General features: G+C 45.7%; 1 protein-coding gene across 19 annotated transcripts in view; it reads left to right on the top strand.

Annotated features, from left to right (window-relative positions):
- NCOR2 (nuclear receptor corepressor 2) overlaps positions 1–14,531 on the top strand; it is a 477,973-nt gene that overhangs the window by 441,248 nt on the left and 22,194 nt on the right. For 14 of the 19 annotated variants that reach the window (XM_061603080.1, XM_061603063.1, XM_061603066.1 and 11 more), the window contains 4 exons: positions 2,872–3,223; positions 5,968–6,195; positions 6,831–7,079; positions 8,028–8,180. In XM_061603080.1, the coding sequence (XP_061459064.1) occupies positions 2,872–3,223; positions 5,968–6,195; positions 6,831–7,079; positions 8,028–8,180 (982 nt within the window). The remainder of the gene's footprint in view (positions 1–2,871; positions 3,224–5,967; positions 6,196–6,830; positions 7,080–8,027; positions 8,181–14,531) is intronic. The other 5 variants (XM_061603067.1, XM_061603079.1, XM_061603069.1 and 2 more) reach the window with 3 other exon arrangements.

The raw sequence follows: 14,531 nt of genomic DNA, 5'->3' as shown, positions 1-14,531 counted from the left end.
GGTGGAGATTGGAAGCATCCACTTTCTGGTGTCCTGGTCCTGCAGAGGAGCCCTTAAGGCAAGGCACCAAGCCAGGTTAGTTGTTCCAGCACCATGAAGAACTCCTAATGAGCAACCTGTTCTACCAAGGACTGGAAGTGAACCAAGGCCTTTTGAGCTCTGCCTCCACCTCTCCTAGGATCTAAACCAATATTGTAGAACTAGCGTCTCTTATAGGGTCAACCTATATTTTTTTGTTTGGACTTCATATATTTTTGTCCTGGGACTTTCAGGTGACGGACAGATTATAAATACATTAAATAATAAATAAAGACTCTGGCCTGAAGCCAGACACTTCTCTTTCACTGCAGCCTGATGTGCTCCTTGTGCCATTGTAGAGGCACAGCAGAGTGAGAGGCGCTAGGTCCGTCAAGCCCAAGGTAAAGTGCCCACGCAGGTCCATGCTCTGGTTCTAGGGGTCCTGGTGCTGTGGGGTCTGTAGCCAGTGACACTCTGATTCTGTGTGCTGGTCACTGCTGTGCTGTTGATTAAAATAGCCACTGTTATGCCTGAACCAGGAACAATGGTTAGTTGAAACTATATGGTTTATTGAAACAAGCCAGGATCAGAGGCCACAATTTGATCTCAGCTTGTTTCAGTGAGCCATGTTTTAAATTATCTGTAGTTTGGCTCAGATCAGACTTAACAACAAACTATAGTTAGTTCAAACCAGGAAGCAAATGTTTCTGATCTCCCTATGGCTATGCCAGAGACGGGAGCAGGAGAGTGCATGAGCTCGAGACTCACCTTGGCTTATTTGCATAGCACATAGTTGTGATTTGCTATTGCATCTAAACTGGGCCACCAAACATGTTTCAAGGCCACCAAGTGGCTATAGAAGGATTTGAATCTAGGTCTCGCCTTTCAGTTCTCCTATTTGAGCCTTTGCCTCAAGTTGCAAGTGAATAATACCCAAGGAGATCCAGATTCATTTAATGATGAGTCAACTCTACCCTCGCGTGGGCTGATAAAATATTTGGACTGTTTCCATAGCAGCTATGCCGGGCCTTGATGAGGGATGTTTGCAATCTGCCTTGTTCCCATGGAGAGAAGAGGTGGGTATATAGATATTCCTTGAAAGTGACTAACCACCTTCCCTCGTGCCACATTTCGGAGTGTGTGAATCAAACATGCTGCCACTGATAGTTTCGCTTGTTGTTACACAGAGCTGATTGTGTCCCTTTGGGAGAAGCATTTTGTTTCATGATGCAGGAGCACCCTGTGTTCTCAGGCCAACAGATAATGGATCTCTGATTTTGTCTAGCTGTCCATCTCACCACCCCCTGCCATGCAGACATTGTGTTCTGTACTAGAAGGAGAATTAAATGCAGTCTTCTGTCTGTCCTCTGCAAAGGGCTGTTCTGTGTAAAACAAAGCCAGTTATGAGGTAGAGTGGTGGTTTTCAAACAGTGCTATGTAGTTCTATAGGAAGCTTATCAAGAATCCCTTAATGAGAAGGTCAGTGGTTGAGATTCCTTGAAAGCCAACTTGAGCATCACTGACCTTCTACAGTGGGGAGCTGCGGGAGAAGTGTTAAATATGTTTTAATGGCATGATAATGAGCCACAACAAGGTGATCTTTTCTCTGCATAAATGGAGGCTCAGAACAGGCATTGTGGCAAACCTGAGTATTACAGTTGCTTGCTTGTTTTCATGCAGTGGCCTCTGGAGATGGTACAACAGCCATAACTTTGGCGGTTTAATTCATGCATCCTGATCATACCAACCCAGTTAGCACAAATGGTGGCTTACACAACCACTTCAAAACATGGTTTCTGGTTCTGGTTTGCTAGCCCATTGCAAACCATGGCTTGTCATTTCAAACTTCATATCTAACCAGAGTTTTTTATTTAAGGCATTTCTACTCTGTCCTTTAGCCAAAAAGGCTCCTAGAGTAGCTAACAAAAATCAGTAGTAGGATAGTCCCTGCCCTCAGACTTACAATCTAAAAAAACCTGTGATATACGAGGAAAAGTGAAAGGAGGGTTGAGCTTCCTTATGGTTTGGCACTGTGTGTTCTTTAATTAGTTTGGTTTACTTAACCATGGTTTGGTGAAGTGAGCATACTCTCTAGAAGATGTGCGAGAATCCCCTGCAGTGTGGCAGGGTTCTTTGGCAGTGACATCAGTGAGGGAAAGCATTCCCAGAAGGTGGGAAGTTTGAAAACCACTGGGGAAGAATGTCAAAGGAAGCTGATTTTTTTCATTTATTTTAAATAATTTTATCATGCTCTTCAACAACAAAAAAAGCACCAAGAGCAGCATACAGATCACTAAAAAAAGGCTTACAGTCTGAAAGCATATGATGCAAAAAGATCTAACACAAAAGCAAAATGCATTGTGAGGGAGGAAAAAAAAATGTGGTACAAGTTCCTAGCTGCACCTTCTTCTAATGACCAGCTGGGGGAAAAGTTCAAGGAGAGGCGGGGCCAAAAGTTGCTGATCTTTCAGCTGTGCCAATGGATTTGGCCCTGCATCCCTTCTTTTTCCCCCATTGCTTCAGCCTCATGGAATGGCTGTTGCCAGGGGCAGTTGGTAGAGACGGAAGCCTGGCTTCTCAGTACAGCAGATGGTAAATCTCCATCTCATCTCATCTCTCCTCTACTACAGCCCTGTGAGCTCAACTTTCATACCAGCTCAACAGACTGTGCAAATTGGAATTAATTTATAAAACAAATGAATTGATGCATCCTTTTACTTTTCCTGCTATCCAAGCTCAGCCTACATTGCCAGCAGCGGCCTCAGAAAGCCAGTTGTAACCTTCCATAAGGCTGTCCTTTTTCTGCTGCCAGCTTGTTGACCTTTCTCTCTGTCTCCCACCTTGTCCCTCTAGGGTACCCCGCTGAAATATGACAGCAACACTTTGGCAAGTGCCAAAAAGCATGATGTCCGTTCCATTATTGGAAGCCCGGGGAGGACTTTTCATCCTCTGGATGTCATGCAGGACCCGAGGACTCTAGAAAGGGTTTATGAGGAGAGTTTGAAAAGCAGGCCCAGCCCGGTGACAAACTCTGGTGGCTCAATCACAAGAGGAGCCCCTGTGATTGTGCCTGAGCCAGGGAAGCCTCGCCACAGCCCTCTCGCCTATGAGGACCACCAGACAGCCCACGGGACAGCTTTCAGCAGCCACTTACACAGAGGGTCCCCAGTGTCCACAAGGGAGCCAACACCCAGGCAGCATGAAGGTCAGTGATGCTCTTTCCAAGGCTGTAGATGTGACGTGCAGATGGGCCATAGGGCTGCTTCTGGTGATGCATCTTGGGGACACACTGTGAGGCACCAGGATCAGTGACTATTCTAGACATCAGGCTATGGGGCACAGGCTTTGATTTTTTTCCCCCAAGTGCCCCAAGTGTTTCTGGGTTGATAATGACTTCAAGGGAAATTGACTTGGGGGGGAGTGATCAGGTTTACTAAGTGGGATATTCATTTTGGGAAATAAATTAATTAAATATGGTGGAGGTAAGGAATAGGAATTGTTGAAGGAGAATTGAATTTATTTGGAGGAGGATCGGTTGGGAAATGAATTGGGGAAATGAATTAAAAAGGAACTAATTTGGACTGATTAATTAATTGAAGAATTTATCTTGGGTGATTTGGATGGAAAATTAGTTACCTTGCCTTCTGTGACATTTACAGCCCAAGTTTGGATCTATGCATATATATATGCATATATATATATATATATATATATATATATATATATATATATATATATATGCATATATAATCAGCATATCCCTGACCAGGACCCAGCATGTTGCTCTCTGCACTACCATGGTAACTTTCAAGACAAAAGTTGACCTCTTCCCTGATGTTTTTAATGCCATCCCTGCAATTGGCCAAAGGGTGGTATTGTTGATCCCACCCCCTTTTCAGGAATTGTTAGTCATATTAGAAGATCCTGCTTCTAATCTTAGAGTGAGGATACTCTCCACCTATTGAATCATCCACTTCTGTAAAAAGAGGGAAACTTCATTTTATCGGCCTAGGTTTTTTTCTTCCAAACGTGATCAATCCATCTGAAAAAGGTTGGCACAGCTTTTCCCACTGCGAACATGGCTGTGATTCCCCCCGCCTTGAGAGAATCAACGTATATGTTAAGCAAAGCATTGTGCTCATTTCTAAGAACAGAAGATCCTTTTGGCTGAGGTTTCTCTAAAGTACACATATAGCTAGCCCTCTGCAGTCAAGATTCTGCGGGAGATTATAGCCAAGAGGTCTGGAGGATTCCCAGTTTTAAACGTGTTTTACATTCCACGTTAGGGGTGTAATTTAGCAAGAGTGTGGAATTCTGGGGTGAGTTTGAATGGGAATATAACTCCTCCTTTGGAAACGCTGGCTTTTATTTCTAAAGATGTATCACTGTACTACTTTTGCCAGAGATGAGGAACCAGTGACTCTCCAGATGTTGTTGGACTCCAACTCCCATCATCCCCATCAGGGATGATGAGGGCTATAGTCCAGCAACATCTGGATGGCCACATGTTCCCCACCTCTGGTTTATGCAAAGGGGATGACTGGCAGAGATATCTAAATGCCCTACCATAAATAGCCTTTGGCATAATTTGGATACAAAACACATGTGGTATTCAAATATAGGTAATTCATGTTCCAGTGCTAAATGAGTTTGCCAAGTGAGGGTGGGTGGGAGAGAGTTGAAAATTCTTTGTGTTGCTGGAGCCTTAGATATACTCAGTGGGGTTTTTTTTAAAAGGGGGGATGAAATTTATCAGAAGTGCCCCCCCCAATTTAAAATGTACTGATAGTTTATACCAAAGGTATCCAACTTTTTGGGCAACGAGTTCAGAACAGGAGGTGGTGCCACTCTGCACCCATCCATCATGCCTTGGGTTTGTTTTGCTTTTTGCACACTAAGTTGTGATGCAGAAAGTAGGCCTGAGTCTATGTCAGACCTTTGGGCAATCCTGATCCAGTCCAACCACTCTGTAGTGTCCTGTTCATCTTGTTCATGATGTCACTAAAAGAACATCTAGACCCATTTTAATCTGGCTTCAGGCCCAGATTGATAACTTTTGTTGGAAAAGAGACTGGGAGGGGTGCACATTGTTGGTTCTTAAACTTTTGGCGGCTTTTGATACCATCCACCATGGTGTCTTCCTGGAGCAGCTTAGAGAGTTGGGAGTTGGGGACACCACATTGCACTGCTTCTATTCCTACCTCTAGGGACACTTTCAGAGAGTAACAGTGGGGGATTTTTGCTTGACCTCATGGGAATTATCCTCAGTCTCACCTCCATGTTCTGTAACATCTATATGAAGCTGGTGGGTGAAGTCATCAGGAGATTTGAAGCAAGGTGTCATCGATATGCTGATGACACCCAACTCCGTTTTTCTTTTGTACCTGCATCGTGTGTTGTTGGTCAGGTACTTGATTGGTCCCTGTGAGAACAGAATACAAGACTAAATGGGCCCCCTTTGGCCTGATCCAGCAGGATTCTTCTTATGTTCTTAAGAAATTATTTAAATTGAGATTTGTTTATTTGTATTTCATTATCAGATCATTACAAAACAAAGGTGTAACAGGATGAAAGTAACACAAGGCAACCTCAGTAGGAGTTTTGTTAAGAAATAGAAAGTGATCGGTTCGTATTTTGTGTTTGTATGAATTCTGATTAACTTGAGAGTTTCTGTTGCTGTGGATTTAAATAAAAGAATGTTAGATCCTGCTGCACAGAGCCAGGAACTGGAAATGGGGAAATCTATGCAGGTCCCTCTAGAGACAAATTTAACATGAAGAATACCTAGGTGTTGCCATTTCAGGGACCCTCCTTTCCAAAGAGCAAAATGTTTCAAAGTGCTGTGATAACATATGTGTGAAGAGCAAGGGAAAATGTTAATCTCAGAATGGATCAAGATCTTGAAGTTTCCACAGCAACACTTATTACAAATTGCTTTTGCTTTGGCAGGGAGCATCACTGCTGGAAAGCCAGTCTCACAGGACAGAAAGATCACCCCGACACCTAGAGAAATGGCCAGCTCCAAGTCACCCCACACTACCCTTGCAGATCACCATCACCCTATCTCTCCATATGAGCAGCTACTTCGGGGAGTGAGTGGTGTGGACCTGTACAGGGGACACATTCCATTGGCCTTTGACCCTGCAGCTATTCCCAGGGGAATCCCTCTGGAAGCAGGTAAAAAAATGCCTTAGGTTTAGAAAACAGCAGCAATGAAACAATTGCTGCAACCAGAATATGCTGGGCTAAGTAGGCAGCATGTAAATGTTGACATGTTTTAATTTGTTTTAACATCTAATTATGTTTTAAATGTTTAATTACTTGTTTTTAACTTTTTATTGATAATTTTAATACTTCTTGTAAGCCACTTTGAGGTTTTAGTATAATCAAGCGATACATAAATTTTGTTGAATAAAACTAAGCTTTGCACAGCTTAATCTCTTTGCACAGATTGGCCTGGGTCAGTTTTTAAGAATTTGGAGACCTGTTGCTTGGTATGGAACCATTTAATAGACAGTAGAAAGGAACAGAGAACATTCGGAGGTGTTAGAGCCTATTCTAGTATAGCACAATGGCTTTTTAAAGTTAGCCTCTGAGCTTGCACATATGGGATAGTAGCAGAGAGAACTAGAGGTGGTCAAGGTTCAGGAATTTGGACTGGGAAGAGGGGAGATGCAGAAAATGGAGAGTTGAAGCAGAGATCTAGTAGATGATAGTTGGGTCCAAGTTCTTTTTGAGTCAAACTCTACTGAAGAAGATCCATAGTATGTGGGGAAAAAACTAATATTGCTCCTTGTCTCTGCTCTGTCCAGCAGCTGCTTATTACCTACCAAGGCACCTTGCTGCTAGCCCGGCATACCCCCATCTCTACCCACCATACCTAATCCGTGGCTACCCAGACACTGCTGCCATGGAGAACAGGCAGACCATCATCAACGACTACATCACCTCCCAGCAGATGCACCACAATGCTGCGGCTGCTACAGCAATGGCCCAGAGAGCAGACCTGCTCCGTGGCCTATCTCCACGAGAGCCCTCACTGGCCCTCAACTATGCAGCAGGTCTGAAAAGCATGATGTACTAGAGAGGCGAAGTGGGAAGTCCCAGACAGGGTGCGGGGAAGGGATATTTGGGATTGTGTGGCCAATCCCAGTGGGGTGCCTGTGTTAGTCTGTTTTGGCAGCTTCAAACGCAAACTATTATAGCACAAGTTTCAGATGCAAGACAAAGGGAGCTGTAGCCTGCAAAAGCTTCTCCCACAATCCATTGGTTAGTCTTTGAAATGCCACATGTCTCTCTGTGGTGTTATATATTATTATTTATTACATTTCTATCTTGACCTTCCTCCCAGAAGGAGCCCAGGACAGCAGGTGTTAGGATTAAGAGGGCATTATTCTTCTTGAATGTAGAGAAAGTTTCAAGCAGAAGGGACCGAGATGACAACAGAACTGTATCAGTGAACACATCAGTCAGTGGCACCATCTTTATGTTTCATGGATAGCTGGATGCAGACAGCCAGGACGTGGAAGGGTTCCAGTTGTATTTCTTAATTGTCCCAATAATTCTGGTAGTGAAGGTTTTGCATTACATAGAACTCTTCAGCAGCAACATACCACCCACCTGCCTCAGACCTTTTGTTTTCCCTATCTACATGGCCAAATTATATTAAGTGCAGAAGGCAAGAAAAAGATTCTTCCACTGTGTTTGGCCTGCCCACTTAATTTGCCTGTCATTAATTCTAAACAAGCTGCAGGCTGTTTGGGCAGCAGAATTTGCCCTTCAGCCATGGACAGAGCTGGCTGCCTTGAAGATATGAGGTTCCCTGAAAAGTGCAGCGGGCATGGGATATGCAGAAAAAATAGAAGAGTATCCAATGTGCGGAACAAGACATTCTCTCACGGCTGATAAAGTATGAGTTGTAGTGCCTTACAACAACACCAGAGAGTGTTAATACCGCTAGTACCAAAGCCTTTTGCTGCTTCTGCTAACTGTCTGCCTGGTTTTCCCAGCAGGAATAATCGACTTGTCTCAAGTGCCACATTTGCCTGTGCTTGTGCCTCCCACCCCGGGGTCTTCCGCCGCCTCCATGGACCGGATCACATACATCCACAGTGCTCCACAGGCTTTCAGCAACCGACACAGCAGCTCCCCACTCTCCCCAGGTAGGTGGATTCTTAATGCAGCACCTAAAGTCATTAAGTGCTTCTCAAACAGTTTTTCTCCCTGAATGATAGTCCATCAAGTAGTATAGAGCACCACCTAGCATCCGTAGGCAGGAAATGCAGCAGAATTGCAGGGAGGAGGTCAGCTCAACCACATGATCTCCCCCATCCTTTCCTGCTTCATCGTCCTAGGCAGTTGCCCTTATCCTTTACTCTGAACTTCTCTACCTCAGCCTCTTTTTCTTGTGAGTATGCTTATCTAGGTGTGGTGAGTTTCTTCCCTTGTTAATTGTTTCTCCTTAATAATAATAACCTTCCCCTCTTTCCTCTTTCCTGCTCCTTCCCCCCCTCCATCCAGGCTGCTTGGAGCAGGAGAGAGGGTGGTTCAGTCGCCAGGCCAAATTAGAGCCTATTGCTGGAAGCTAGCAGGGGACTTTGCTGTTTTATCCGCATACCTTTGGTTCTCCACCACACCTCAGAAAGGCGCATGTGTGAGTTTAGTGGAATGCAGGCTGCTAGCCTTCCGATGAAGAGCTCTCACCCTGAACATTTGCAGGGCTCATTACGCAGGGCAGATGCCTTGAACATGGTCAGCAGAGGGTCTGGATCTCAACACCTGCACCCTCCCATCACTCTAACCCCGTCGTCATCAGTGGAGAGTGGCTTGCTCGTGTGTAAACCTCCCATTGCACCAGCAACTGCAATGGAGTGTGAGCCACAAAAGGCAGTTAAGAAATCAAAGGATTGAGCAGCTTCCCCTTCCACAGCGGTGGAGCATCCAGCAAAAAGATGGCCGTTTCTGTGAACCTGGTCGCTAGTAAATTGCCCACCATTTTGGACTCTGTTTCCTCCAGAGCCCGCCAAAAAGATAACAGCCACCATTTTGGACTCCTCAGTGGGACCTGCCAAAAGGAAAGCAGAAGCCATTTGGAGGACTTCCACAGCTGAATCAACAAATGAAACAGCTTTTATCTGTTGACGGCTTCAGCTGTCAACATTCTAGTGGCAGAGGCTCCATTTCTAAAGTTTGCCTCAAAGCCAGTGCAGGCTTCCTGCCACCTGTGCCAAAAGACAAAAGGCCCTATGGTCCATTTTCAGGCTTCCGCCTCCCATCTCGTTGGGAGTAGCAGTACCACGGGGCATATCCATGAACTCTTGTCGGAGGATAAGCCCGCTGCAGACCCAAGCTTATAATCTTATTTGATTCCCCCACTGCTTCATCGGAGGAGGACTTTGAAGGCTTTACAGAAGCTGGGGGGTCTCATCTACAGGCTTCTTTCTCCAGTCAGCCACCTAATGCCCCAGAGGTTGTGCGGGCAACCCTCAGTGTTTGCAACCCTTCCAGTTAATTCCTGAGGCCCTGTCTCATATTTGGGAGGCCCTTATTAGGGCTCTCTCCACTGAACTCCTGGCTCCTGCTTCTGCAGTTCCTCTTCTCCAACCCAAGAACAGCGGCTATGGTACCTCCCACTAATGAAACTACAATGCCCGCCACTAATTGAGAGACTTGACTGGCTTTATCAGGTTCCAGAGTTTCCACCTCATCAGGGTCAAAACTCGCTGCCCAGAGAGTTTGTGGGATATTCATCAGAGGACAAGGGCTTACAATCTCCAGATCCTTTTGTAGCCTTTAGGGGATGCCTAACTAACGTGCCACCCAGAGAACCCTTGGGCCCATTTGTGGACCCCAAATATGACGATTAGGAGTGGACTGCAGGCTTAGGAATGGAGGAAGCCTCAGCTTCAAACAATTCTACCTCACATAGGTTGTTCCATGCTGACCATTTTTTGCCCCTCCTATGTAAGTCTGGCAGCGTTGGATATCAACTCTCCATCGTCAGATCCACCTCTGACTCCTTCAAGAGGGGTCTCTGTTCTGAAGGTTCCTAAGGCCACTGTTACTTCTATTCCAGTTCCTGAAGCATTTAAGGTTCAGTCTGAGTGGCAGCCCCCCCTCCAGAGTAGGTGCATGTCTGCTCTAGCCACACATTTCTATTCATTAGAACCTGCCTTATGGACCTACTCAGAGTCCCTGGCGTAGATGATCCCATATCTGCTTTAGTTTCTTGCTCTCTGTAACCTAAAGAAGGGGATGCACAGTTCAAGGGCATGTCGGTGCACCACTTAGACTTTTCTGTCTGCAAAACTCACGAGGCAGCGGCCCTCACAGTCAGGGCTTCCTGCATGGCATCTATTCTTTCACACGTATCTTTGGTTTGGCTGAATGACCTGTTGAACCCTCAATCTCAGGACCTCAACAGGGACCCTGACAGAGTGCGTGAAACAATCCTCAAGCGCTACAGGGCAGCAGCCTTTGTCATGGACATCACTCTGGATGCTGTTCAGTTCTCCACTAGGTCCATTGCTGCGCCACTGGGATGCCAATTCAGGAGCATGTGTCAGTTTGTCTACCATTCCCATATATAGGGCTGAAACTTTGCAAGGAACAGGCCTTCCAGGGATTCCTGGTCGATCCAAAGGAAAAGCAAAAACCCTTCTTGGCTATTCTGTGCCGGGATGAGCGATGACCTTTTTGCCGCTACGCCCCCTACCATTCATCCTTCCAGTCCCAAAAACTCCAAGAATTTGTCAGGGAGGGGACAGGATTGCAAGACCAGCCAGCACATCTGGTCCCAAAACTTTTTTTCCAGAAGATTTAATCCACATGCCAGAGGCAAATTCTGCTCTGTGTGTTCAGATTCCAAGGGTGGCAAGTCTCAACAACTGTCTCGCCAGTACTGATGCCGGTGTTCCTCCAATGGGGGGCTGACTCCTACTGCTTTCTCGGAGCAGGTCACATATAGCTGCAGACCAGTGGGTGTTGGATGCCATCCAGCAAGACTACACTATAGAATTGGTTCCACCAAACCACTTCGTGGCTTCTCCCATTTCTAGCCATCTCCAGAAACAGCGGGCACTGACAGAGGCCATTCAACATCTCCTCCAAATTCAGGCCATAGAGGAAGTACCTTCCGAAGAACAATTCTCAGCTGTCTACTCCTTTTTCTTCGTTGTGCCCAAATGCGACAAAACATGGAGAGCCATCTTAGATTTGAAGTTCCTGAACCAGTTTGTCCATTATCAAAAGTTGTGGATGGAGGCTCTCTCATCTATCAGGGAGGCACCGCCACAATTATCTGGTGTCAATAGACATCAAGGAGGCTTACCTGCATATTCCTGTTCATCCATGGCACAGGAGGTATCTCTGTTTCTCATACAGATGCCATCTATCAATACCAGACCATGCCATTTAACCTTTCAGCAGCTCCTTAAGTCTTCACAAAGATGATAGTTGCCCTGGTGGCTTATCTTCACTGCCAGGGGGTCCACCTTTACCCATATCTTGACAATCTGTTAATATGGGTGGAGAGCTTTCCTCAAGCAGAGCAAGATGTTCTTCTCACCCTGCTGGTTTTGGCATCCCATGGCTTTTTGAGCAACAGTCCCAAAAGTTACCTGGTCCCACACACTGGCTCCAGCATCTTGGGCCGGTCCTCAACACTCATGCGACTATCATTCTACTGTCGGCAGGGAGAGCGGAAAATTTGCAGGGGGTTGGAAGGACCCTATTCTTCTCGGACTCAGCATCTAGTCCTCTACAATCCAGATTGTCCCATGGGCACATCATCACTCTCTGCCACTGCAATGGTTCCTGCTCCCTTATCATGCCCTTCAGACACTGCCAGTTAAGCATTCCCATTTGTTGAGATGCTAGCTCAGTTGATGGACAGAGTTCTCCAACCTTCAGAAGGGTCTTTCTTTTCAATATATTCCATGCATCACGGTTACCACAGCTGCCAGTCTTTCAGGAGGGGTGGCATTGCCTCTCCATGGTCGTTCAGGGACTATGGTCTCCAGCAGAGATACAACACAGCATCAACTGGCTGGAACTCAGGGTGGCCAGTCTAGCCATTCAGTATTTTGCTCCAATACTCCACCTCCACCATATTCTCCTTTATACCGACAATGTTTGTACAAAGGCCCCTATCAACAGACAAGGGGAGCGTGTTCACAGAGTTTTCAGCATGAGGCTGCCTTGTTCTTCTCTTGGGCAGAACTTCACATAGAATTGGTGTCCGTCGAGCACCTCAGTGGGGACAGAAACCTCACCACGAATTGGCTGAGTCACCAGTGACTTCAACCAGGGGAGTGGATGCTTCCCCTGAAGTGTTCCTCCTTGTCCAGGACCCATTCATAACATTGCACTTGGACCTCTTTGCTTCCCCGGTCAATTGTCAGCTTCCCCAGTTCTTTGGCCATTATCCGTCGAATCATGCAGAGGCCATAGATGCTTTATAAGCCAGTTAGCCCCAGGGCTACTTTACACTTTTCCTCCAATTCTTCTGATAGCACGCACTCTGAGGAAGTTGAAGGAGGAGTGTGCAGAAATAGTTGTGATAGCTCCGTACTGGCCATGACGTGCATGGTTCTTGGAGCTGCTTCACCTCTTGTCCGAAGTTCTCTGGACGCTCCTGACTCAACCAGATCTCTTGGCACAGGGACCAATTTACCATCTGGATCCAGCTTGGCTGAAGTTGACAGCCTGGCAATTGAGCTGCACTACTTAAGGAAAGATGGTTTGTCATAGGAGATAATATCTACCATCTTAGCTTCACATCACCCACCCACAAGACAAATCTACAACTCCACATGGCACAGTTTAGTTATCTGGAGTCTTCAAAAGAACATCTGCCCAATCAAGGCCTTGGTCTCAGACATACTCAGCTTTCTGCAGGATGGACTCGGCCTAGGCTTGAAGGTCAACACCCTATGGCATCAAGTATCACCCTTATCGTTGGTTCTCTCTCTGCATTCCCTGAGGATAACTGGTTCTCATCCATTGATCATATATTTTCTAAGAGGGGCTGTGACATTCTTCCCACCCACAGTCCACAGATACCCCTACTGGAGTCTTCAAACAGTCCTGACTGCACTTCAGAGACCACCTTTCGAACCACTCAGCACCATTCCTCTTCGTCTCTTGCCCTTCAATGTTCTTTTTCTAGTGGCGATTACGTCCACCAGACGCATTTCGGAGATGAATGCATTATCAGTGACAAAGCATCTTTGCATTTTTTATGTGGACAGGGTCATCTTACAAACACATTCTTTGTTTGTGCCCAAAGTGAATTCCTCTTTTCATCACCAATAAGAATTTGTCCTGCCATCCTTTTGCATGAATCCAGTTCATCCATGTGAGAAAGCTTTGCACTCCCTTGACGTTAAGAGAGCATTAAAGGTCTACATCAATCAAACTAAGGCCTTCAGACTTACCTATCCACTGTTCATTTCTTTTCATCCTAGGTCTTTGGGGAAAAGAGTATCTAATTCCACCTTGTTTTTTGGTTGCGAGCCTGTATTAAATTAGCTTATGATTCTTTACAAATACCTGTTCCCGAAAATATATGCATTCACCACAATCAGCTGCAATCACAGCTGCCTTTTCTGTTAATGCTCCACTGTAGGAGATCTGCAAAGCTGCTGCTTGGTTCTCCCAATATGTTTGCAATTCACTATAAGATGGATACCTATGTCTCGGCCAATGCTGCCTTCGGTCAACGTGTTCTGTAGCACGTGGTTATGTCTTGAGTCACCCGAGCCACATTACCTCCCTGATCTAGGTGGGAACTGCTTGGGTACATCCCACTTGATGGACTATCATCCAGGGAGAAGGGGACTTTGGTCCTTACCTGAAATAAATTTCTGCTGGATGATAGTCCATCAAGGCCCGCCTCAAAGTGACTCTTCTAATTGATCCTTTGACCCATTCTAGGGGTCCATGCATCCTTTTGTTTTCCATTGATCCATTTGTTTCATGAGGTTTCTTACAATAGAATACAATTCACTTGGTTTAACTGTTTCCTGTAGTTTCAGTGTCTTTATCAGGGGAGTAGTTCTTCCATTGTTTGGAACTTACCTGTTGATTTTCCTTGTAAGTGTCCTTTTCTTCAGGTATTTTATTATCCATCTCATCATGAAAGGACTGGGGAAATCACATGGTTGAGGCAACCTACTCCCTGCAATTCTGCTGCATTTCCTGCCTATACTACTTGATGGACTATCATCCAAGAGAAATTTATTTCAGGTAAGGACCAAAGTCCCCTTCTTTTAAAGACCATTGGTAAACACACAAATGCACTTGCAGGCTAGACAGGCACAAGGGACAGGGAGGGCAGGAAAATGAAGAAGCAACAATGAGTGGATATGCAAAAAAATGTATATTCAGAATATTGTGGTAGGTTGTGTCAGGGTTGGCAGGCTGGAAGCATTACCCCATCAGGCAGGCAGAAGGCTGGTTGTCATCAGATTATGTGAATGGTGCAGGCAAACAGGCCTGCTGGGAAAGTAGTG

This window comes from Rhineura floridana, chromosome 19 (genome assembly GCF_030035675.1).
Source record: "Rhineura floridana isolate rRhiFlo1 chromosome 19, rRhiFlo1.hap2, whole genome shotgun sequence".
In the NCBI taxonomy this organism is placed as follows: Eukaryota; Metazoa; Chordata; class Lepidosauria; order Squamata; family Rhineuridae; genus Rhineura; species Rhineura floridana.
Note: the sequence above shows the minus strand (reverse complement) of the source record. Positions and strands in the feature narration are given on the sequence as shown.